The 26,545-nt window shown below is 45.1% G+C and overlaps 1 protein-coding gene across 1 annotated transcript in view; it reads right to left on the reverse strand.

Annotated features, from left to right (window-relative positions):
- The window catches only part of NARS2 (asparaginyl-tRNA synthetase 2, mitochondrial), a 50,943-nt gene that overhangs the window by 20,180 nt on the left and 4,218 nt on the right, over nucleotides 1-26,545 (reverse strand). Inside the window, exons 4-7 of the mRNA XM_063444963.1 lie at nucleotides 13,165-13,285; nucleotides 11,873-12,013; nucleotides 5,791-5,871; nucleotides 497-597 (exon numbers count right to left, since the gene is read on the reverse strand). Of these exons, the coding sequence (XP_063301033.1) occupies nucleotides 497-597; nucleotides 5,791-5,871; nucleotides 11,873-12,013; nucleotides 13,165-13,285 (444 nt within the window). The remainder of the gene's footprint in view (nucleotides 1-496; nucleotides 598-5,790; nucleotides 5,872-11,872; nucleotides 12,014-13,164; nucleotides 13,286-26,545) is intronic.

The following is a 26,545-nucleotide window of genomic DNA, read 5'->3' on the forward strand; positions in this document are numbered from 1 at the left end:
CTCACCCACCATAGTTTAGAGTAGGAGAGTGTTGTTTCCAAGATTATTGCTGGAAATTATTGATACATACATTTATCCTAATTTACCGTACTATGTGACAGTCAAGTACGTAGAACCTTCGGGAAAATAACCGAATAAGATACATGAACTCTAGATCTTCTCAAATTATTTTGCTTTGAAGCAACATCGTACGTACACAATTATAAACCAACAATTTGTGCACAAATAAATGTTTATTATGTTGCTTAAACACGGTTGTGCTGCAGAGATAGGTTTTTATTATTCTTACTTCTGCTGCACTCCCAGCGAATGCTTCAGAAGTGTTTACTACTAGACCTTTGTCTGCCCATTTCTCTACCAAAAGACCAAACATTATCATTGTGATGTGAGATCTTGCACTGAACTTTGTCTTTCCCACCTCTGCTGGAAAGCTATTCCATAAATATGCAATATCCAAAAGTCTTATACTTGTTCTACGCCACAATTACTCCTTTACCCAGACATGACTTCCAAGTGGAGCTGACCAGAGACAGTCAGGTACGCTGGTACATTGAAGAAGCCAGACTTGTCGCCTTGTCCATGGTCCCAGTTTGTAGCCTGGAGAATGAGAAGATTATTACAGAAGGTTTACTGTAATGCAAAGCAAAGCAACACAAACTTAGAAGCATCAGTAAACAAATAAAAAAAATATACAAAAAAAAAACAAAACTATGCAGGGTTATTCACAAAAGTGAGAATTCAGACATTTTACATTTAAGATCAGGGTAGCGAACCTGGAGCACGGCAGACAGTCAATTTTTCAATTTCAGCAGCCTTTTCCTTAAATTTGAAATTTAACTTGAATTTTCACTTATGAGAAAATAAAAAGTAAAGAACTTTGATAGTGTTTTCTCTCTAAACAAACACTCCAAGCACCATAACCACTACAGCTAACGTCTTCTTACTTTTTGCTAACTTGGTGTGCCAGTGGGTATTTGCTTTATTATTAGCTCCTTCTAGTAATTACAACGGGTAGTGGTCAACCCTACATATTGCACCCATAACAGTCTGTCTGTATCTAGTCGTGTGCTCCTATATATGTAATTTAAAGAGCAAGACAAACCAGTTCACTCGTCTAAAAGTACCTGTAGTTGTTGACTCAAAAACAGTTGTATTTTGTGTTACTTAAATAAAAGCAGGGGGTTTATAAATGACCGAAAGCGTGTAGCGCTTTTTTTTTTTTAAATCTAGATAACTATTTTGCTTAATATTGATTAACATAGAAATGTGATACTAACTTCCTTAAATGGAAACAGTCATTCAAGAGAATTCTACCAAAGAACATCATGATAATAGGACTGCTGGTGAAAACACAGATTAGGATTTAAAGAACACTGTACAAAATGTATAGTCACGACACAAGTTGGGGGGCTTGTCACCCATTACTCTGCTGCAACAATTTACAAACGATCACTGCAACTACAAGTTATTCACTGTGGCTGCATACTGAATGGGGCAAAGCCATTCGAACTGCAAAATCCAGACATTGTTCATAGTATTATACAATGTGTGACGGTAAAAAATGAATCCAGATGATGAAAATCCAGGCAATACTTTAAAAGCCCTAAATTAATTGCCCACTGCAACAAGGGGGAAGGGGATCTGGCACCAACCAATGGTAGGGGGTCTTATGCAGCAGTCAAATAATACTTAAAAAAAAATAAAAAAAATAAATCATCTTTTGCTCGCAAAGACTAAACGAACAATAATTTGTGCATCCTTCCAGATGCATTTGGTCCCGATTTAGCTTAAACCGTGGTACTTTGTATAATTTTTACATCCTTTACTTTCTATAACATTTGCATGTGAAAAGCACAGATTATAAAGCAGATTCCAAATGCATCAGGCAGAACAGAGCAGGTTGGGTCAGGAGAGCCGAATTCAGACTGGATTTGGATTTAGTAAATGTCAGAATAAGTCAGTTATTTTCACAGAGTTCTGTGTTTCCTGAATAATCCTGTCCTCAGTATCCCTACCCATAATACATCACAGGCATGCTTCCATGGCCAGAATATTGTTTGTCCTGTGTGTAACCTCGGGTACTAGCTCTTTAAGCTTTAATATGCACAAATGCTGATCTGCTGCCCAGAATGAAGCTTTAAGGACAACAGACATTTCTGGACACCAAGTTCATGACGAAAACAACCACTAATAACTTTTTCATTTGTTACAAACATTATTTTTGCATATATCTGGATAAATACTGCACCCACATACAGGAGGATGATTTGCTTGCTTTTATATCGAATAGTGACTGAAGGAATCAGTCTCTTGTTTGACACAATTTGTTCTTTTTGCTGTGAATTTCATGCTTTGTGTAACTCTCCTTTGTGTGGCAGGCTAAGCTCAGCCGATGACGCAGGGAGTCATGTCATCAGCTGCGTGTGCTTTGCCAGACCAAATTCTAAACAAGATGCTACGTTCACAAATAATGTGAACAGTTTAAACCTTACAGAAAAGGTACACACACAGGTAAAAATACTTTAAGAATATACAGCTCAAATGGAGTAATCCTGCTGAAGATTTTTCTATAATCTTGGGATTTCTCAAGCTATACAGAAATTAAAGAGAAGAAGATACATGTTTACAGGTGTCCGAATCAGATAATAAATATGGATAAAACCAAATTTTTTCCTCTTTGAAATTAGTGTTTTTCTGCCGCTTTAAATGACCTGCAGGTCACATCGCAATGAGGCGTGCTAGTGTTCTTACATACCCGGTGAAAGCTATTTAAGCTGTGAGATGTGCAGCAGAAGTAGACACACACACACTTATGCTGCAATTCTGAGTAATATCTTTTCACACATAAAGGAGGATTTAATATCTTAACATAAAGTTATATAGTTACCATGTTTTATTTCCATTAACCTCTCCACCCACTTCTGTCCCTAACTTCTACAACTGGTTTCCAATGGTATTACTGCTGTCTAACAGTTGGTGCTAACCTTCAAAAGCCATTGTGGCTTGGTGCTGAGAGGTGAGAGTTACTTCAAACAAAATCAGTGTTATATCTCTGTATGTGCAGCATGTTATAGTGGAAATGGAGTGGTCAAAGGGCTCGGGGTAACCTTTTAATAAAATAACCACCATACCTCCCAACATTTGCAGACAGGTGATGCAACAGAAGTCACTAGGGAATTCCAAAATTCCCTCCCCTGCCCAGCTCCCAGGACCATGCAGGGAGCACTGCTAAAGCTGGGAACAGTTCCCTGGTGCCAACATATATACAGGACACCAGAGAGCTAAAGTGGGATGGTGGGACAGCACCATGAAATCGGGACTGTCCAGCCAAAAGCGAGACTGTTGGAAGGCATTTAATTGCCCATACATCCCCCATACACTGGTATGTACCTGGTATAGCACAAAATCACAGTTTAATAAATTGTATACACGGTCACTATTTCATGCTAAGCCAATCACATGGTGAAGTACGCATGCTCAGAGTGAGCCTTTTTTACTCACAACATGTGGTGACAATTTAAACAAAGCATGTGTGCCCCGGTGTTAAACCATGTGTTAATGCCTAGTACCCAAGACCTCCTCACAACAGAACTTTCCGATAAAGTTGTTATGGTGCCCTGGAGGTCTCATTAAAGGAATACTATGAGCACCAAATAACATTGCCCACATACGCCCCTTTCTTACGCAATATGCTGCCAATGAGCTTGTCCATGCTCTAGTAATCTCTTGCATCGATTACTGTAATTCTCTCCTAATTGGTCTCCCCAGAAGCCGTACTGCCCCTCTACAATCTGTGGTTAATGCTGCTGCCAGGCTGATCTTTCTCTCCGGTCGCTCCTCCCATACCTCACCCCTCTGTCGATCCTTACACTGGCTTCCTGTCCCCTACCGGAGTCAATTTAAAATACTAACCCTTACCTATAAAGCTCTAACCAACTCTAACCCCTCTTACATTTCTTCACTGATTCATAGGTATGCCCCCTCTCGGTCTCCCTGCTCTACTGGTGACCTTCTCCTGTCTCCTGCTCGCACCCTTACTGCAAATTCACACCTGCAAGACTTCTCACGGGCGGCTCCTTTCCTTTGGAACAGCCTGCCTACCCCCATCAGACTCTCCCCTAGTCTTCAATCTTTTAAGAAGTCCCTCAAAACCCATCTTTTCACAATTGCTTATGGCCTCCAAGAGTAACTTCCATCTCTCAAACCTTCCTCTCGCTCTCTCCTATGGGGCCACATTCCACTCTCACCTCCAGTTCTGCCACTTTCCCACCCTGTCTATTTGCTGTCTCCCTTGAGCAGGGTCCTCAACTACCTATGGTTCCTGTTACATTTTGTTATTGTCTCATTTGGTAAATTCCACATTTATTGTATAGTGCGCTAAATAAATACCAATAATAATAATAACAACATTAGCTTAAAAGAACACTCAGGGCACCAATAACTGTTTAATGCACTTAAAAACTGAGGTTTTGGCCTCATTAATAAGCTGTACTTTTTTTTTTTTTTTTTTTAAATCTTCAACGTTTTAAAGTAATAAATGCTTAGCAGAGTGCTACATCATATGCCTGCCTCCTTAGTCATGCTCCACATAAAAATTGTCATTATCAAATGTATGTAAAGTACTGAGAAATGAAGGCACTGAATAAAATCTAAAAAATATTACCCAGAACATGTGTTAACATTTTTTATGCTCCAATTTCTTTTACAATTTATATTAAATATATATATATATATATATATACACACAATTCCAGCACAATACAGTGCAGACCTGGCAAAGCCTTTCACAACTCACAAATACTTAAAAAAACAACAACAAAAAAACAACATTATCTATAACTTGTATTATCCTTTTTATGTTTTGATGCTTCATTTTCTTTTGAAGGATCACTATAGGGTTCTCTGAAAAGGCCGTGTTTACATGAAAATGCCCGAAGGGAGCTATTATACTCACCAGAACAACCACATTAAGCTGTAGTTGTTCTGGTGACTATAGTGTCCCTTTAAATTGATATTGAAGATAAATCAAATGAGAAGGGTTACTAGAAGCATTTATTCATTCTCTGTGCTGACTGCCAGGGGCAAGCAAGGAGCTTGTAACAATGATTGACAGGGAGCTAAGATGGAGGTGACTGTTGCATGATATTCAGGTGTGGATTTCCACATTTAATTAATTTTTAATACCTCGCAAATACAAATTTGTTAAATATAGGGATAAATAAACATAATATTAAAAGGGGGGGATTTTAGACATACATTGTGGTAAATGAGCCATTCACAAAATCATGTGGACAAAAAGGACACCTTTGGGGTAAGTATAGATACAAGGTAAGTATTGCGCTGGATCTCCCGTCCCCATCCAATATGGCTGAAGAGTAAACATGCGCCGACTACATATAACGTGACCAGCATTCATTCCTTGCAGAAGGTTAGAAAATTAATACATAAAAACAGTAAATTATTTCTTATCTAGACATTTCTGTAATGTGACACCAAGTCATTTTGACTGTGACAGATGACCCTTACCAGGCTATCTCAAAAAGCGCTTGAACATGTAACCATAGCAGCAGTTATTTGATACAGGCCCATGAAGGTTTGAGCTGGCCAAGATAACCGTTACACCTGTCAAACACACTTGGAAGGGAACTATGTTAACTGCATTGTTTCACATGGAATCCTAGCAACAGCAGAACAAAAAAACAAGCAATGAAAAGGCTTCCCAACGCATCTTTAAATGCCACGACACACAAAGCAGAGTTAATTACGAGAATATTTTGCTCCAAGACATACCTGCACTTGAAAGAGTTCCCCAGCTCCCTCACAGTCGTTGGAGGTAATTACAGGAGTGTGGATGTGAACGTAACCATTACTCTATCAGCAAAAATAAAATGAGAAAAATTAGAGACCAAAAACAACCAAACCACAAGTTATCATTGGGGATCAGCTGCTCTTTTTATGTCTAAAGCCCTAGAGAACATTTTAGGATCGTCACAATAATTATAGTAAATATAAGGGCAAAACCCCTGGATGATTATCTACTTAAAATATTAAACATAAGCACTGCTTAATCTATGTTAGATAGCATTTAAAACAGGGGTGGCCAAAAAGGTATATCTGCAGCTGCACAGAACATTTTGTACAGTACTTTCATCCTAATGGTGACTTGGCGCGTGTGTGTGACAAACTCCCCTTTTTCCATGAGTTTGCCACGAGCTCCTGGATTAGCCTTCTTGCTAGCCTCCTGCCCTGTGACTATGGCTCCTTTGATAAACCTTGCTTACAGACACTGTTTGTGCCTTTTGGACTTGTAACGTTATTTACTCAGTACCACTTCTAACTCTCAAAGCAGGACTTCGAACTCCTGGACATTCGAAGCGCTCGGCTGGCATTTGAACACGTGGCCGCGGCCATCTTAAGCTGCGAAGACAATGAGCGGTGTTTGTTTGTGGAGTGTATGGAACTCAAATCGGAAACACTCGACGGCACGAATACCGCTAAACACATACCCTCAACTGACGTTCGGTGGGAATAAACTCCCGAACGAGAGATTTAAACTGTGCCTACACATTCTGTATTTTATAGGCTACTTGGAATCCCAGACGTAGACCGACCAAACAACCTGATTTCCTGGAACTCTTTTCGGACAGTAATTTTGTATGGAAATCCTGAACCCCTGAACCGATCTGGGTGATTTTTGGATATGTTGTTCACCCAGATCGGGGCTATCAGGGGATATAACTTTTATAGGGTTTCCATTCATATTTTTCTTTTTGTGTGCGAATAATAACATGCTTGTTGAGTCACGATGGCTTTGACAAGCTCAGTAAAAACAGTATATATCGTCAAACACAGCACTTCTTTGATATGGAACATGCTAGGCACATAGGAAATATAGTAACCTAGGTATGAAGTTGGTGTTAGGTACCATGCTTGGCTAGTAGGTTGTATGAAAAGAACAAGGTATAAAGCATATAACATGAGAATATGACAGGATAAGTCCCTTAGGAGGCCCCAAGTAGGTTTGCGTGCGGGCGGGCGGGAGGCGCCGCTTTCTCCGGCCCCATTTGTCTGCACTCTTCAGTCTGGGGATTGCTTGCCTGTGTCGGGAGCATGGAGATGTTACCTCAGGTAAGCACTCATCCGCTATGTGTGTCACAGCCTGCTTCAGTCTGTGTGCCAATTTCTTCCAGAAGACTTCGAAGGTGCTTTCCAGCCTTGCCAGGATATCGGGTTCTTCCTCACAGTGGCTTGATGTGCACGTGGCGTCTGCCATTGTGCTCAGCTCTGCGAGTTGCCTGTGTGGGCCCGTCTCTTGCCTCCTGTATAGCCAGGCTGCCTCCCAGGGATGGACCGAGATCACCCCCACAGGTCCGGAGGGGAGGGGGTGTTCATTTTATTGTGGTATTGATAGAATTGCATGGTAATGCACAGTACCCAATATATAAATGGCATTTAGGACTTCGGTGTAATTCATACAAACCCTATGGACTATTTAAAATCATAAATCAAAAGGAAAATCTGCAGGAAATACAAAACAAAAATATAATGAAAATATCAGCAGGAGGCTAACACGCCATGTGCCGCAGCTTCTGGACAGGGGAGAAAGCTGGGACCACAATCAAATCACTTTTAGCCATGAGGTTTCATTTCTGTAACAAACTAGATTTTGAAACACAATGGAAGAGCACCACCATGTGGTAAAATAGGTTTATTGCAGTTAATGTGTTCACAAAATTATTAACGCACACTTTTCTGATGTCTTTGAGCAGCTACATACTGTGGCTCAAGGGGGGAGTAACAAAAACAAAATATATATATAGGTATTGAAGGTTAACATAATATGATATGGGAGCCTGGTACAATAACTTAAGGTCCACCTCTCCAAGCTCAACTTTATGTACCCTGGCTTTGTTATTACGATCTTCTGCTGTTTGTCTATTTTATATTTGCATGTTTTTAATACACAGCAAAATGAAGTAGATAGCACTGAAAACTTTTTTTATTTAACCTAGTGCAAACCTTTCACAAGCCATAGTGCAAAGAATACAAAGATACCAAAACGTGGAAGGAACACACTAACAATAGGAATACAACAGAGCTGTAATAACTAAATCAATAAAATCAATGATGAAAATCATTGTCAATGATTCTCATTATCGATTAGATGGTCTGTGATTGGTTGGTCAAAGAATGGCGTCAGACACGCTTTCTCAATGTATGTGCCTTGGCAGTTAGTGCTCTTACATTTTGTCTGTCTTTCTTTCCTGAGGTCAGACAACCCTTTACGCATGCTCTGAAGTTAGGCCGACATGCTCAGGCCTACAAACCTATTCTGTTGTATAGGTGATGTAAACGGGCGCGGGTGTTAGCCAAGACAGTTGGTGTGGTTAAGGTAAAGTTATTAAAGAGGCCACAGCTTACTGGAAGACTGGAAATAGGGAACAATTAAATCGTCAGGGCTGCGATGGGTTAATGAGTGTCAAATGGCCTCCTACTGCAGGGAGACCAAGCTCTGTGGAGAACAGTTACAGAAATCTCTCCAAGAAGGTCTTGCTATGTAAATAAACAGGGAGCTCTGCCTGCAAGGGACACAATAACTGTAATGAGGTGAGGAAGCTATAGGGAGGACATGGGGGTTTAGGAGGAGAAAGAGGCATATATCCTGATGGTGTATTGGTTTCTCCAAGTATACAGAAGAATATAGCCTTTCCGCATGTGTAGTCTGGCAATTTTCAATTACCACACATACTGCTTTCGGGTATCCTAAAGATGTGCATAATTATGGAGCTGGAGGGATGGATATCCTGATACCTGTGCACAAGGAAGGGGCATGTGTCCCTCGTGTCCCTGTTTTTGATGTGTAGAACTAATTTAATAAAAGACAATAACCAGTTTGAATGAAAACCCTATTTTATTATTTGCAGGATAATAATGTGATAACATAATAAAAATCTAAATAACAGAACCCTTGAATGCTAATTAAGCTGTATAAAAAAATATTCTGTGCAGATGACGCGCTGAGGTTATTATTTACACTGAGCTCTAGATTGATGGGACTTGTTATCTGAATTGATGTGCACTATTATCTATTATCACAATTACTAATGGTTGCTTGCTATTGCAGATTATACATACTGTATAGATAACTGTAAGGTTTTGTCCTATTATTGACAGAGTCAAAATTTGATTATGAAAATAATTGTTAGTTACAACCCTGAAATATACACATGTATTCCAAATGCTAAAATGTTTTGCTAGCGGGGGCGGGGCCTAACCGTCATGGCGACAAGACGTCTCTCTCAGGAGCTCCCGCTCAACGAAACCGAAACAAGCGACCTAAGGCAGTGTCTCAGGGCAAAAACGACGACAAAATATACCCACAGGCTCCCTACCACTGAGGGCATGCAGGGTGAGGGTGAGAGACCCACTCGAGACCCGCCGACACGACGACTGACAGCGCGGCCTAGCACACAACGGGCAGGAGAGACGTCCGCTCTCCCGACCCAGAGACGCTCAGACGACAGGATGAGCAAGCCCCGTTACCCCCCCTCTGGACCGGCGGGGGAGATCCCGGTCCACCCAGCGGGGACAAATCAAACCAAACCTCGCAAGCGAAAGGCGAGTGCAGAGCTTTGCCCAAGATGGCGGACACTGCAGGCGCTGAGAGCCCCACAGACGCTGTATCTGATGTCCTGGCAAGGATCAACGGGCACTTTGAGCGGTTCTGGAAGCAGCTGGAGCGCAGGCTACACCAACCTGCCCCTCCACGCAGCACTGACCCGTTCACACAGAAACCGCAGCCGACCGGACGGCCGGTGGCCCAGCGCCAGGACGCCCGAGCAACACCACGGAAGGCGAGTAAGCCTCACTTACAGCAGAGTCACTCACACACAAGCTTCAGGCAAACCATCCAAACTAAACAAAGCAGAAGGGGCCCCTTGGTGGCAACGCCTAACCCCAGGAAGACAATCGCATTGTCACAGCACCCTGACCCTCATCTGAGAAAATGGCTGCAACATGGAGGAGGCCCTGAGTGGAACCCAGAAAGCAGCCCCCTAGACATCGGCACACACCAGCAACAAGGCACGACTAACCAACCCCACCAACCCACTTACCGATCGGGCAGAGACACTACTCACATGACGCCCAGCCAAGGCATCGGCTGAATGCCCTATTAAACAAAAAAGGACTGGCAGCTCCACGGAAGCAGAACAGGCGACCCTCCTGCAGCTGGTCCAAGCAGCATAAACCACACGGAACCTGCTGGGATACCTACTGCGACTCCCTTAAGGCTAAATGCTCACCAGATAAGACTGTCAATTAGTTTATTATAAGCAATGTCTATGTTTTTTTTAGTTTGTGTTATACTCTGATTCCTGTGAAAATCTCTCAGAGACAAGATTGTGTAGCGATACTTGCATGGCAGACTCACCCATACCACACACGTAGCCCCATGTAAGGGGACGGGCGGGGACTGGACTCTCTGGTCGAGGCCACCCTACTCACACCAATGTAAAGCCCACTATCTACACTTCTCCACACTCGCTTTGGTGCCCCTTTTTTCAGGACATCTCCCCATATGCTTCATATTGGCAACCAAGTATCTCATATGTCTATAATAGCATCTCGGGTGACACCCTTTATATGTGCTAGGTAGACAACTAGCGATATATAACAAATGTCCTACAGTGGCAACCGGGAATATATTTTACGCTTTCTATAATCCTGTTTACCTGCTATAAATCTATAAGCATGTTACTTAACCTCATTGTATCATATGTTGTGTATTACGCGCAGAGTTACATACTACTGTTTATTTACTTAGCAAACAATTCTATGCACGAGCCTCCCTATAATCGTGATACCACATCATGACCATAGCTAACAGCGCAGACCAACTGTTGTTTTATGGCACATTGCTCTGTCTACTCGTATACCCCACCTGTCTTGATAAACAGAGCAGGGTGCCTGAAATATCGATGCAGATATACATTCCCGAATACCTACCTAATGGGATACCATACTATATTGACTACCCACCCAAGCAATGTTAGCACTCTAAGCCTGAAAACTCATGCTTTAACCTCTAGGCCTACTCGTATGTTATTTCAGTTAATGTCATTCACTATATTATTGTTACCTAATCAGAGTAATGCCTGTTTACTAATAATATAACATTGTGCAGATTATCTATTTGCCATGTTTGACACTGAAAGAATCTATTTTGCTTGTGACTGCTGCTGTGGCAAATCAAGCTCGTTTGTATCACTTGCACAAGAAAAATAAAGAATTTTAAAAAAATAAAATTAAAAAAAATGTTTTGCTAGCCATGTATATTTGGCCCCCACCCTCAAATTACTCCCCCAAAACAAAGGACTCACTTTATTTACCCTGGCATGCCATTCTCACCGCGGCTTCCACTACTCTGCTGGCTGAGATGATCTCAGCCAATCCAAAGTCTCCACAATCGCTGCACTGCGCCAATCAGCATCTCCTCATAGGAATGCACTGAATCAATGAATGTCTATAGGGAGCATCTCCATGGAGTGCGTGGAGACATTGAACGCTGGTCCTGCAATCTTTGCAGGACTGCCACCAGGAATCCTCTCTAGTGACTAAGTGACAGCCACTAGAAGTGGCTTTCGGCAGCATTGAGAACACTGTAATCTCTCTGCCTATTAAGCTGTCCCTTTTGCTTTAAGTGATGCCAGACTTTGGTTGTAAATGAGAATAAGGAAATCCATAGTAGGTACAAGTGAAAAATGCATATTTACACAACAATAGCTTTCATAATATAAATAATTGCTTTTTTGGTGTATCCCTGCTGGGTAATACTGTGTTATTGTGTGGATTTTGTAAAAGATAAAAGTACCTGGAAAAACTCTTGGATAGCAGCTGTAGCCTTACTGCGGACTCTCAGTAGCGAGCTAAACGTATTGGTTCTACAGCGGAGGTGAGGATACTGCCTGACGTATTCAGGGGGATGTCGTTCTTTTAACTTAAAGGGGAAATCCTGAAAGCAAAAGAAAACGTTTATATTTCTCACAACCTAATACTTTCATTCCAACTCACTGTGCTCCAACCCCACACATATCTCCCACTTAATGTACACTAACCCTTCAAGGTGAGTTCTACTTACCTGAACCTGTCCCTCGTGGGTGCTGGCATTTTTCCAGCAGGTACTCTTCAGCTCCTTGCACTTCAGAATTGAGCAGTGAGACTGCAGGGGCATGATCTATACATTAAACTGCTTTATTAAGCTGAAGTTGTTTTGGTGACTATAGTGTCCCTTTCTACTCTGTGGTGCTACTTTGCGTATAGCACCATGAAATAAACGAGGAGGAGAATTTAAAAGTGTTTGGAAGTACTGATGGTGAAAATACGATGTATATTAACCTTAACCACACTCCTCACCATGGAAGGGCAGTCAAGGGGGACAACTACCTACGAGCCTGCTAGTATACAGGGGGCTATCGGCTTCAGCCTCAAACCATTGTTTGCACCTCAAAGTAATGGGACATAAAATTGGATGTCTGTTGGCAGAGTATTAACATAGTGAAGTAGCAGACAAGATCTGTGCAGGGCAACACAGTGTGCATTCCTGCATAGGTTTGTGAATGTACAATGTTCCTGAAGGTGTTTACAAGTTGTGTAACACAACGGTTGTCATAGATGGGAGTGGAGCTACAAGAAACAGAAATCTCTATAAATGCTCTGTCACCCTGTGCAGATCATACTGATGTAGATTGCAGGGATATATGATGTCACTTCAAGCAATTATTATTTGCGACAGTAAGACCTTCCGCTCAGAGATGCGCGAGTCTTGTGCACAAAAAAAAGGCTGTTTGTTTGTACTTCCTCTCCCCCCCGGTCATGAAAGGGTGGTCCCCCAGTAAACTCAATGAATGTCTATAGGGAAACACTACTGTTACAAAGGAAAGAGAAGCTGTCAGTTATGGAAAAGGAATTGTTACTATTTAAATAAAATCACTTTAGTTGGCGAAAAAATGAAAATATTTCACAATTTATACCATACGGATAACAAAATTACGATCAATATGTTATACAGGTTCTCCAAAACCAAGCCTCCCCCCTTAGAAAAAAACCCCAACCCATTTACACAGGAAACTTGGTATTTTAGAAAATGATCTACAAGGTCCTCACATAAGAGTCACACCCTCCGATGACTTTAATATCAGACGCATTTAGTTCCACGTTCTGCTTCTTGTGTGAACTCTTGACCAGTTTTCCAATGACTTCCACGGAGCTTCCAAAAGTTAGGGCACTGCAATATGTAATAAACATTTAGTGGGCACAAAAATACCCATTTTTTATTATAAGGTTAATTCACATGTACAATTTTTTTTTTCTTGAGGTGGCTCACCATAATAAGAACTAATGTTTGCACCATTAGATATCATTGTAAAGCGAATATTGTAAAGCGCTATGGAATCTGTTGGCGCTATATAAATGGCAATAATAATAATAATATCTAAAAAACGTGGATACTTTGTATTAACCATTTTTAATTATTCATTACATTTTTATAAGTTGTTTTTATATATGTAAAAAAAAAACTAAAACAAACAAACTTTTTTTAGCTAACCTGGGGGCATCGAATTATAAAAAAAAAAAAACCCCTTAAGGACACATGACATGTGTGACATGTCAAGATTCACTTTTATTCCAGAAGTTTGGTCCTTAAGGGGTTAAAGTAACCATTTGCAGCACAGTGTAATCAAAAAGCTGCTCTAAAAATGAAGGATTCTGATTGGATGCTGACATAACAGTTTTTTTTTTAATCAGTATTTTTCACCATAATGCAATTACAAAATGGCACCCTTATTTCAAAACATCTAATCTTCAAGCAGCAATTCGCAATTCCTGCTAAAAGTACCGTAGCTTGCTTAGACGAAAATAATTCAATTTGTTTGCATTCTCGATTTAAGCATGTTTTTGGAAAGACTTTTTCGGTTGGCAGTGACATTTTAAGAATAGCTAATTGGACACAGAATGTAGACACCGATTAGATGGAATGTGTGAAAACTATAGTTTGGGGAGAATGGTGCACAATGTATATTTATAGGGATAGACAATGATAAAAAGTCACTTCCACTCTAAAACAGAAAATCAGTAAATTTGTAAATTCTTACTTCCCAAGTTAACTCAATATGTAATGTGACATGCTACAGGAGCACGGACAGGAACATATATTATTATTATTATTATTATTGCCATTTATATAGGTTATATTTATAACCAAAAAATAAGAACAAACATAAGGAATCACAAGGTGCTTAAAGGAATATTCCAAGCACCATAACCACTACAGCCCGTTGCAGTTGCAAATAGGTGCTTTGGCGCTATCCCATGGTTAGATATGACATGGCATGACAATTTAACAGGATTCTGCTGGGCACCAGCACTGCATCTAGTCTTCTCCAGCAGAAGAGCTGGATTTCTTAATAGAACCAAGTAGCATGCACACTGGCAGAGAGCATCAGCTGAGCACTCTTAGGCAATGAGTAGGGACATGTTTCAGCCGTGCTTAACTCTACAGAGGCATCGCTCTTTTCCTGTTCAGAAAGACTTGATGCCCGGCAGCAGCCATGTACGTTGTTAAACCATAAAAAAAAAAAAAAAAAAGGCACATGTACATGTGTTGTTAGTAGAATTACCAGCAAATGGATATTCTAAATTGTATGCTTACCTGACGCTTTGCCCTCCGTCTACTCCATGATGGCTGCTACAGTAGACATATATACACACACACGGCCTCCCCAAATGGTAAACTAGCCAGCCTGCACTTACACCTGTGGGTGGAAATGGATGCTCCCCTAACCGTTCTGGCAGACATAACATTTTTCGCTCTTTTCCTGTTCAGAAAGACTTGATGCCCGGCAGCAGCCATGTACGTTGTTAAACCATAAAAAAAAAAAAAAAAAAGGCACATGTACATGTGTTGTTAGTAGAATTACCAGCAAATGGATATTCTAAATTGTATGCTTACCTGACGCTTTGCCCTCCGTCTACTCCATGATGGCTGCTACAGTAGACATATATACACACACACGGCCTCCCCAAATGGTAAACTAGCCAGCCTGCACTTACACCTGTGGGTGGAAATGGATGCTCCCCTAACCGTTCTGGCAGACATAACATTTTTGCTATAATGCCAGCATTTCAGAAGTCTAAACCCAAAATAAAGAGGTACAATTTGCTGATAATTTGAGTAGCACAAGATATGGATACAAATACATTATCCAAATACTATTATTTCTATTACATAAATTGTATTTATTTCTGAGCAGTAGGCATGAAGATTTGGGATTCTTTAATATGCATTTGATTCTTAGAGTTTTTAGACCACTTGTACCTCACTGGTAGGTCACAGAGAGTAACATCCGGAATCAAGCTCATCGGCACCAACAGAACTGGCCTGCAGAGTTCCACAAGGATCCATCTGGTGGGGGCGTGGTTACGGAGCCGACCAAGATGGCCGCATAAAGTAAGAGCTCCGCTCCACCGGACCCGATACAGCAGCATAACACAGCATTCTCACCTGCTAAATGGGTCGCAACAAGAAACCGGAGCAGCCCCAGACCCCCAGAAACCTCCAGCAAGGTCCCCTGGACGGATTCCTGCACCCGCAACCGGGCGCTAGCGGGGACGTGGGAAGCCCCAAGATGGCGCCGGCTACCCCTCCGACGACGGAGAGCACGGCCCTAGATAGGATTGAGGAGAAGTTAATGAGCCTCACGGCCTCTATGGCCACAAAAGACGACCTGCTGTCCCTTACCACGGTCATACAGGACACCCTCAGAGCAGAAATAGCGGGAATCCAGTCAGAAGTCACTACCCACGCGGGCCGCATCACACGTGTTGAGGAAGCGGCTGAAACCCTCTCGGCACGCCAGACAGCTGCCGACACCGCAATTGCCCGCCAGGGATCGATGCTACTATCTATGAGGAGACACCTCGAAGACCTAGACAACAGAGGTCGGAGGTGCAATATCCGTGTCCGGGGAATCCCTGAAGCCGAGGGTCCAGCCGAAAACGTAGCTGGCATACTCACCGAACTCTTCCAGGCGATACTGCAACCGACTCCCCCGGAACACATAGAGTTCGAGAGAGCGCATAGAGCTGCAAGGCCCAGACCACAGGAAGAGGGCCCTAGGGACATCATCTGTTGCCTCCACTCCTTCCCCGTTAAGGACGCCATCATGAGGAAGGCCAGGGAACGACCGACGTGGCCCTTCCGAGGCGCGCAAATTGCCCTGTACAATGATCTGTCCCCCATTACATTGGAGGCACGGAGAGCTCTACGCCCTGTGACAGCAGCCCTGCGGGAACGAGCTATTCCCTACAAATGGGGGTTCCCGTTCGCCCTGATGGCCAGAAACGGCAATGGTTGGATCTCCATCCGCTGGCCTGAGGACGTCCCGCGGTTCATGGAGGAACTAGGCCTTCCACCGCCACCTGTTCCCAATTGGATCCTAGGCCAGACGGCCCCTACCACGAGATCGCAACGGGCACCGAGACGGAGAGACGCCCGTTCTCCATCGGCTCAACCTGTTAGACGGCATAGAAACCCGACGTCCCCGGAGGAGTGAATACACCCCCGCTAACTTGGATGTTCCTTTACGGCCTCCTATCCAGGTTGACGACCCTTCGCTGGCTTGCTGTTCCCGGATCTACCATGTGTTTGGCCCCGGTTGGGGTGATGGCTACCTACAGGTTTGACGGGACTTCTTTGGGGGGGGCTCGTGGGGGGACTCAGGGGACTGATTCCGGGGCTCTCTGAACTTTCCCCTTTTTATCTTTTTCCCTGAAAGTTCCAGCATTACTGAGTGACGTCTCCTGGCCTAGTCCAGTTGCCACCTGACTCCCAGGTTGAACGGCATCGATGCAGGGGATGGGGTACCTTTGTTTGGGGAGGTGGGGACCACAGGGTGAGAATATGGACTTCGGTCGCATCACTTGCCGCTGCAACACTACAACGCACCCCTTGACTCCATTGGGGCACAGTAACTATATTTCTGTTGTTATTTTATTATGGTTGTTCATGCATGTGCCGATATGCGGGGGACGGGGGTGGGGTGTACACCTGGGGGAGGCAGTAACATATAACACTGGCTGAGTCTTTAAACCATATAGGTATGTACCGGGGGTGTGGGGGTGGGAACTTAACGTAATAACGCAGAGCCTCTCGCCCTCGATAATCCCCAGTGGTTATGTCTCCCATTCCCTGTCATGTCTAGGAGAGCTTTACTTACGTATATGTAAGTGCGCGGGGGATGGAGGGGGGCTCACTAAGGGTCAGGGGGAACTGCCTTGATTATGTCTTTGCCCCTAGCATGCATAGGAAAGTTGGGGGTGAGTTACGTGAGGCTACTTAAGTATGATCTTGTATAGCCTAGTAAATTAAACAGTAAGAAGCCTCCTCTACACACCCCGACACCCGAGACCCAGGTGACTGAGAGAGCCTGCTGCACGGACGGGCAATATGAGATGGGAGATGGGTTTCGGTTACTGGTAATATTTAGCTTGATTCTGTCTTGCATGATGTTGTTATACGTTTGGTTACCCTGCAGTACTCTAGTAACCCCTCCCCCTGGTGCTCCCACAAAGCTCCAACCCTGAACTGGTTCAGCCAAATAGCAAACTTCAGACCCCCCCCTCCCCCCCCCCCCCTTCCCTACCCCCCTCCCCTCCCCCCTCCCCACACGAACCTCAGGTGCCCGCAAGGACCTGATGGGCAAGTGCACAGACATTACTGCAGGGGGGACGGTCCTCCACTGCCTAAGGTTGTTATTGAAACACTGCTCAACCCCGTTTTCAACCTTGTTATTGAATATTTTATGTGTCTACATGGTATCAACATTCCCGCCCCCGTCCGCCTACACAAGGCTCCAGCCCTGACTCAGTCCCATCAACCGACAACCCCTCCTCCGGGCTGAACAACGCACCCTCACCAGCGGGAGGCCCTGGGTTAGCGCTGTTGCCTGAAATTGTGACTCCCCTCCCCCTCCCCCTCCTTTTCTCTCATTTTAATTTTTTTCTCCTTTCCTTTTTCTCCCCCCCCCCCCCCCCCCCCTCATAGGCAGATGTTATGGTATGGTACCTGGGCTTCGGCAACAGTAGGTTGCCTTTGATAAACTGCTTGATTGTGTTTTACCTGAGGTTGTTATGTCATTTCTTTATCTGCTTGGTAATGGCACTCGCCCACACGAGGGCCCACGTAAAACCCCAACCCAGAGTCAGTCGCACCAAACAGTAACCCTGGGAGAGATACCAGCCCCCCCCCGACAAGCTGACACATTGAAATCACAACTGACTCCCTCCCCTCCCCCCCCCCCTCCCCTCTCCCCTCCCCCCCCCCTTCCCCCCCCTCCCTTCCCCCCCCCCCCTCCTCTACCCCCTCTTCCTCTCCTCACCTCCCCCTATTTCTCCCTCTCCCCCCCTTCCCGGGACAGCGCTCCTAGACTCGGAGGACTGATGGGGGTCTCGAGGGCCCCAAAAGTGGGACCGTGACTGACACATGGCCCCTCAACGCTGACTCCGGGATCCGCTACCCAGTAGATGTAGGTACCCAATAATTACAAGCTGACCTTTTGGCACGTACAAGATCGAAGGGGTTCGGTGGAGCGGACGACTCCACTGTTGGACTAACCGATCCTCTTGGGCGGAGCCTGGCTCGCGCCTCCCACTTTACACACTCGTGCTACGAGTTGGGCAACTGGGCTGTGGTTTTCCTCGCCCTCTGGGCTGGTACCAGGGCGGGGCACCTCTAGCACCAGCTGCAGCACGAGACTTCTTACTAATACTGCCCTGTGCAGAACCACACATACACTTACACCTTCACATCCCCACCACAAACCCTCTCGGACGACCTCCCCCGGGGTCCGGAACCTGGCTTTCGACCTGCGGCACTTCTGATACTTACTTTTCGACTTTCCGCTTCCCCCCCTTCACTTAGCTCCTCTTCCTTCTCTCCTCCCCCTCCACCGTTGGTCGGTGTCCGGGGGGCACACTCTGACGGCCGCTCCGCGGGACCGCGGAATATCCGTGTATCGCTGAGACTGTGAGACACACTAACAACACTTCACAGGAATGGCCTACCAAAAGTCGCCCATGAGGGTCCTTACACAGAACTGCAGAGGCCTCAACATACCCGAGCGACGGTCTCAACTTCTCAGGGAACTGAAGAGAAAACGCATTATGGTGGCCATGATCCAGGAAACCCATTTCCGAGAGAACTCGGCTCCCACACTACGGAATAGACACTACCCAACTAACTTTTTCTCCAACCACCCAACGTCCCACAAAGCTGGCACAGCTATCCTCCTGGCAGCCGAACTAGACTTTAAGGAACTTGAAAGAGCGCAGGACTCTCAAGGTCGATACCTCTTTCTCAAGGGGGTCATCGCCGATAAGATATACACCTTGGCCAATATCTACGCCCCTAATCGACGGCAAGCCCCCTTCATTCGAAATGCACTGCACATCCTGGAAGACTTCACAGACGGTATACTAATAGTTGGTGGAGACTTCAACGTACCCCTGGACCCGATAATGGACTCCTCCTCGGGACATAGCTGCATCCCACAGACTAGTATACGTTCCATTCGCAGATCCTTGGAAGATCTGAGACTGGTCGACTGCTGGCGAGCACTCAACCCAACGGCGAGGGATTACACCTACTACTCCGTCCTCCACAACCGATACTCCCGCATTGATTATATATTCATCGTACAAGAGGGGCTCACCCGCTTACTAGGAGCTGACATAGATCCTGCCACTTGGTCGGACCATGGATCGGTTTGGATAGAGCTGGAATCCCCTCTATTTCGCCCTTCATCCTGGTCCTGGCGGCTCAACGAGACATTGTTATTGGATCCCATCACAAAAGACCAAATAAATCAGGAGCTAGAACAATACTTCAGGGAGAATGACACACCTGACATCTCCCCAATATCCATATGGGAGGCCCATAAGAGTACCATCCGAGGAGTGCTCATCCGCATTGCATCACAAAAACGTAAGGCAAACATGTTGGAGATGCTCAACCTACACCAGAAGATAACAACCCTGGAATGTCAACACAAGAGAACACAGTTGAACGAGGTCTACGGGGAGCTCATGGAACACCGGAGAAAACTTAGGGACCTCATCACCCGTAAACACTTCCGCACACTGCAGCGTACGAAAGGATTTTACTACGCCCATGCCAACAAAGGGGGAAAATATTTAGCCAGGCTACTGAAGGGCCCGGCACCCCGCAAACAAATAAGAAAGCTGCGACTAGCTCCGAACGAGATAACCTCCTTTCCACAGAAAATAGCTAACGAATTCCGGACTTTTTACAAGAACCTCTACAATTTGCCTCCACCTCCTCAGGGGACTGGAGCAGAGAGTCACAAGTCACGCATAATGGCCTACTTGACCGAAACGGTCTCCAACACGATTGATCAGGACTCAGCGATCGCACTCGACGCCCCGATTAGTTTGGAGGAGCTGGCAGCGGCCCTCAAAGTTACAAAATCGGGCAAAGCCCCTGGCCCCGATGGCTTCTCAACTGGCTACTATAAGAGCTTCTCCACTCTTTTACTACCATGGCTAACTAAAGCGCTTAACGCGGTGGGCGAGGGTGGGCGCCTGGGCGCGGAGTCCCTGGCAGCGACCATCACGGTCCTGCCTAAGCCGGGTAAAGACCCGCTGCTTTGCGGGAGTTACCGCCCCATATCCTTGTTGAACGTGGACGCTAAGCTGTTTACCAAGGTTATGGCAAGCAGACTTAACCGCCTTCTGCCGGACCTGATCCACGCGGATCAAACGGGCTTCATCCCGGGACGTGAGGCCAGGGATAGTACACTGCGAGTGTTCTCCATCCAACAACACGCCAGAATAACGAAGACTCGTCTACTACTCTTATCAACCGATGCCGAAAAGGCGTTTGATAGAGTGGATTGGACTTACATGCAAGCAACTCTTCAGAAAATGGGATGCGGGCAGAGGTTCCTCACCTGGATATCAGCCCTATATAGTACGCCGCACGCGACGGTAAGAGTCAATGGGTCAACAACTACTGATTTCCCGATCAACAATGGCACCCGTCAGGGCTGCCCTCTTTCACCGATTCTGTTTGCGATGTCCCTCGAACCACTACTCCAAGCAATTCGCTCAAATCCTGATATCCAGGGGTATAACTGGCGAGACACACACCATAAAGTAGCAGCGTACGCTGACGATCTTCTGTTTTTCGTGCAGAACCCAAGAACGACGCTACCGTGCCTCCTCTCAGAATTCGACAAATTTGGACGCATTTCGGGTTTTAAGCTCAACCTTTCAAAATGCGAAGTCCTAAATATCACAACCCCCACAGATGACTACATCTCTCTTGACTCACAATTCCCTTTCCGGTGGTGTCACGGTAAGATGAAGTACCTCGGGGTCTGGGTGGCCACAGATCCCGAGGACACTTACCGATTTAACTTCACACCCCTTCTGAAGGCAATTGCGACCGACTTGGAGAAATGGTCGTACCCCCACATTACATGGCACGGCAGAGTGGCGGTCATCAAAATGAATGTCCTTCCACGAATCTTATACCTCATGCAGACCATCCCACTAGCCATACCAAATGCCTTCTTCTCATCTCTGAAGACGGCGATTATTAAATTTGTCTGGCGAGGTGGTCGCTCTAGAATTCGACACGACATCCTTTGCCGACCACGGCACCGTGGAGGACTAGCACTCCCAGACATTAAGAAATATCACCAAGCCACGATAATGCAGCGAATACTGGACTGGCACACAGATACCACGTCAAAACAATGGGTTACACTTGACAAAGGATTACTCGGACCCTCCCTCGAAATGGAGATATGGGGAACAGCAAAGAGGCGGATGGGTGGAGAAATTGCAAACGGACCGATACAACAAACACTAAGGGGCTGGAGATCACTGAGAAACCACAGTCACGTATCACCTACTCCTAGCCCCATGATTCCTATCACACACAACACGACTTTAGCAGGAGGTTTATCCTCGAGGGCATGGTCCGCCGTTAGCGACAGGACGTACATTCCCCTCTACCGGGCCCTTACAGAGGGCAGACTACGCGACTCAACATCGTTGTTGGGTTCTGCCCCTAGGACACCCGTGGATGTTCTCAGGTACCTACAACTACAACACTACTACAACTCGATACCGCATAAAGAACGCTTGCATCGGGAACTTACCTGGTTTGAAGACCTATGCGACCGGGGCAGCCCGCTGGACCATACAATATCGGCACTATATCAGCACTTAATCGCCGGGGACGGGACCCAGTCGCACACCTTCCGCCGACAGTGGGAAACACAACTCGGGAAAACTCTGACTCCAGCACAGTGGGATACAGCTTTACTCTGGCAGCAGAAAAGCTCCATGAGCTCATACTACCAGGAGGTCAACTACAAATTGCTCTCGTTATGGTATAGGACCCCGACCCTGCTGCACAGGATATTCCCATCAATCACACCGTTGTGTTGGAGATGCCAGGCAGAACGAGGTACATTGATTCACATTTGGTGGGAGTGCAGAGACATAGTCCCATACTGGGCGATGATAAAAAATGCCATTACCGACGTCCTGGGTGACATCCCGGAGTGGAGTGTTGAGCTCGCCTTGTTGCACATCTCGACCCAACCTGTCCGAACTTACAAGAGGTCCATACTACGCCATCTGCTGAATGCCGCCAAAGCCAACATACCGGCACATTGGAAAACGCGTGATACACCAACGGAGAAAGAATGGATCAACAGGGTGGAAGACATACACGGAGCGGAAGACATCCATGCCGCCATGACCGGCCGCACAACGAAACATCTGGAGATGTGGCTCCCATGGTTCACATACATCACCCGCTATAAACTGGCGAGGGGTGCTCGCGGCCACCCTAGTGGGGGGACGGCGGCAGTGGGTCCCCCCTGATGCAGACCACCCTTCTTTACCCTCCTCCCCCCCTTCCTCCCACCTTTACTTTCTCCTCTTCTCTCTCTAACTCTGCTGCGGCTCGACTGTTAGGCCTAGGGGTCTCGGGGTGGGAAACCGGGATCGGGGAGATATCGTCCCCCCAAATTACAGGCTCCATACCACTGATGCCTCTGCCTTAGGCCATTACGTGGCGCAGACGACCGCCTACACCATAGCAATTGCGAAATAAATTTACCATCTCGCATCTTCCCGAAAAATGCCGTGGCGATGGTCGACTCTGGTTCCCTGTCCACGACGAGGTACCACATCGCTTCACACTCCCCCCCCCTGACAACACTTACACACACACTACAATTATGACATAATCTCTCACTCCACACACTTAACTTACCCACGACAACTACAAGTGACCTACACCTGAGACGTACGCACCCCGTAGGCTCCGCCGACGGGGACGACGATTTAACTTATGACCACTTCCGTCTTTGAACATGACGGAAAGGCCCCTGGGAACGCGAAGTCTTAACAGGGACAACCTCTCCGACCACTTTGTCCCGAGTGGGGGATCGGGCCACAATACACACACTGAAGAGAATAGGTGTCATCCCGGGCACCCTGTAGCAATCTGTGATAGGCACCCATGGTGACCCCGACATCCACGGGTTCACATGACTGTTAGACGCCATAGTTACGGATTGGTGCGCCTGACTCGATGAAGGTACATAGACTACCATCTTTATTTTATGCCCTGGCATTCCGCCAAAGATTCTAGAGTCCCATACTTACGTATCCTTTCCGTGTCCCAGGCCTAGTTAGGGGGAAAAAAAAAAAAAAAAAAAAAAGAAAAGCTTCCCCCGACGCTAACCACACTTGTCCTTAACGTATTGATGTGCCTCGGGAAACCCTACAGGTTCCCTTTGTTGAGTGCTCCAAGAGATATCCTCATTACATTTATTTCAGTGCCTACTTTATCCATCAAGCACATATATTATGTTCACTTACCAGGAGACCTGCGCGTCTCCTTATTGATAATACCGCTGAGATTTGCATGTCTCGTGTTATGACATATTATTCTAAATGCCTGAAACCTGCGTGTTTCCCACTGCTTATTTTCTGCGCATTCTATATGTCATGTTAATACCTTAATAAAAAAAAGATTTACAAAAAAAAAAAGGATCCATCTGGTCTCCCATGCTATTCGCAATTTACTTGCTACCACTGGGGGACATCATCAGGCAACATGTCCAAAGATATCACTGCTATGCTGATGACACACAACTCTACTTCTCCTTTGCTCCAGATACCACAGACCCAACATGCGGCATCAACAGTTGCTTAGCACACCTGATAGAATGGATGAATGCTAGTTGGCTTAAAGTGAACTCGGACAAAACAGATTTACTCTTGGTGAGGGGACCCCTGGCAACAACAATATCCCATGATCACCCAACTGGCCTGGAGCTGGGAGACTCTAAACTCATCAAAGGTACGGAACCTCGGAGTGCTGATTGACTCTGGACTATCATTTAAACAGCAGATTTCCTCTGTAATAAAATCTGCCTACTTTCATCTGAAAAACATAGCCAGGATACAACACTTAATTCCACCGGATGATATGCCAACATTAATCCATGCATTTGTATCCTCTCGGCTAGATTACTGCAATGTACTTTACTTGGGCCTCCCAGAAAAAGAATCACCTTTAGACTGTACAAAATGCAGCAGTCAGACTACTGACCAATCAAACTCGCTCCTGCCAAATAACACCTGTTCTCCACTCCCTGCATTGGCTTCCAATTAAGTGGCGAACATATTTCAAAATTGGCCTGCTAACCTTCAAAGCCCACAGTACCTGAAAGAGGTCCTGGCACCCTACATTCCATCCCGTTCACTTCGGTCAGCAAGCAAATTCCTCCTGTCAGTGCCAAGAATAAAGACAGACTCAGGTTTTAGGGCATTTAGCCACGCTGCCCCTACCTTCTGGAACTCTTTACCATGTGCAATCAGAGAGGCACCGTCCTTACAGACTTTAAAAAAAAAAAAAAAGCTAAAGACCCACCTCTTCCATCAGGCATTCGTCCGCTCAGCTGACCTTCAGAAACCCCTAACTTTTATGTCTTTATGTTTGTATATTTGTAAAGTGCTTGGAGTCTCACAGGGAGAAAAGCGCTATAAAATTTGCAAATTAAATTAAATTATTATTGTACTGCTCTACTTACAATAAACAGTCAAATCTTTGCCGGGTTCTAAGCTTCTCTGCTAATATACTGTAAGGCCATTGGCAATAGGTTCTATAACAGTGTCTTACATGCTTTGAATTCAAAGAATTGAAGCGTAAATGTTGCAGTTTTTGGGTGGTTTAACCCCTTAAGGACACATGACATGTGTGACATGTCATGATTCCCTTTTATTCCAGACGTTTGGTCCTTAAGGGGTTAAGAGCCATGCCTTCATGAGAAGACATGAAAAATAAGTACTGAATTATATGCATTTATTTTTTATTTTTTACTGCATAGAAGACACATTTTAAACATTAAAAAAAGAAATACTACACCAAATGTAGAACAATGTAGTCAATATCCAGAATATGCTAAAAAACTAAGATAAAATACATAGTGCAAACGGTATAAAACAGACACCATGCCCCTAAAAATCGGATAAAACTCACAGGATATAGAGCAGTCCCAGGCTCTATATAAAGGGATCCAGGGTGCCTATACATGCTAGGGTGGCAGTCTTGAAGGAGAGTAGCAGAAAAATATATAACAATTTATTGAGATACAAAATAACACAAAGTAAAAAAGGGACAAAATTAGCAGTGTAATGAAAATAAACAAGACATGTAGCCTAAATTCACTACATAACATATGAACAAAAAGTCCCATAAAAACAGAATACGCGTTTCAACTCCAGCTGGAGCCTTCCTCAGTGCTGTGTTTCTTTTTCCAACAAAAGCTGGCAGGGCAACGCTGTCGCAGGGGTCCGCAGGGCGGCCAGACCCTCTGGAGTGACGGTTCCGGTGTCAGCTGCGACTGCGGTAGTTCCGCCACTGTATGTGTCGCTTCTGAATAGCTCAGATAAATCATGTATAGATAAAATGCACTGATGTCAGAGATGAAGTTTCCCAGGTTTCGTTAAAGGGACACTATAGTCACCCAGACCACTTTATCTCATTATCTCATCTCTGAATGCAAAACTCATATCTGTTTAACTCTGCAATATAAAACAATGCCGTTTCTGAGAATGTGCAATGATTACATTGCAGGGTTAACGCTACATCTAGTGGTTGTCTTCCAGACAGCCACTAGAGGCGCTTCCAGGTCCTTATTGGAGTTTTACTCCATCAAACGACAAGCTTTGCATGAGAACGTCTAACAGCTTCAAATTGATTCAATGCTTTCCTATGGGGATGCTTTAATGCATGGATGGTACTCGCCTTGCATTACATCCCACCATCACAGTGATGTTATGGGGTGGCTTGGCGCTGGAAAAAAAACCTTAATCATAGGACGGTGGGGGGGGGACCGATTATGCCAAGGACAGTGACACTATAGTGTTGGAAATA

The sequence above is a fragment of the Pelobates fuscus genome, chromosome 1 (genome assembly GCF_036172605.1).
Source record: "Pelobates fuscus isolate aPelFus1 chromosome 1, aPelFus1.pri, whole genome shotgun sequence".
Taxonomy (NCBI): domain Eukaryota; kingdom Metazoa; phylum Chordata; class Amphibia; order Anura; family Pelobatidae; genus Pelobates; species Pelobates fuscus.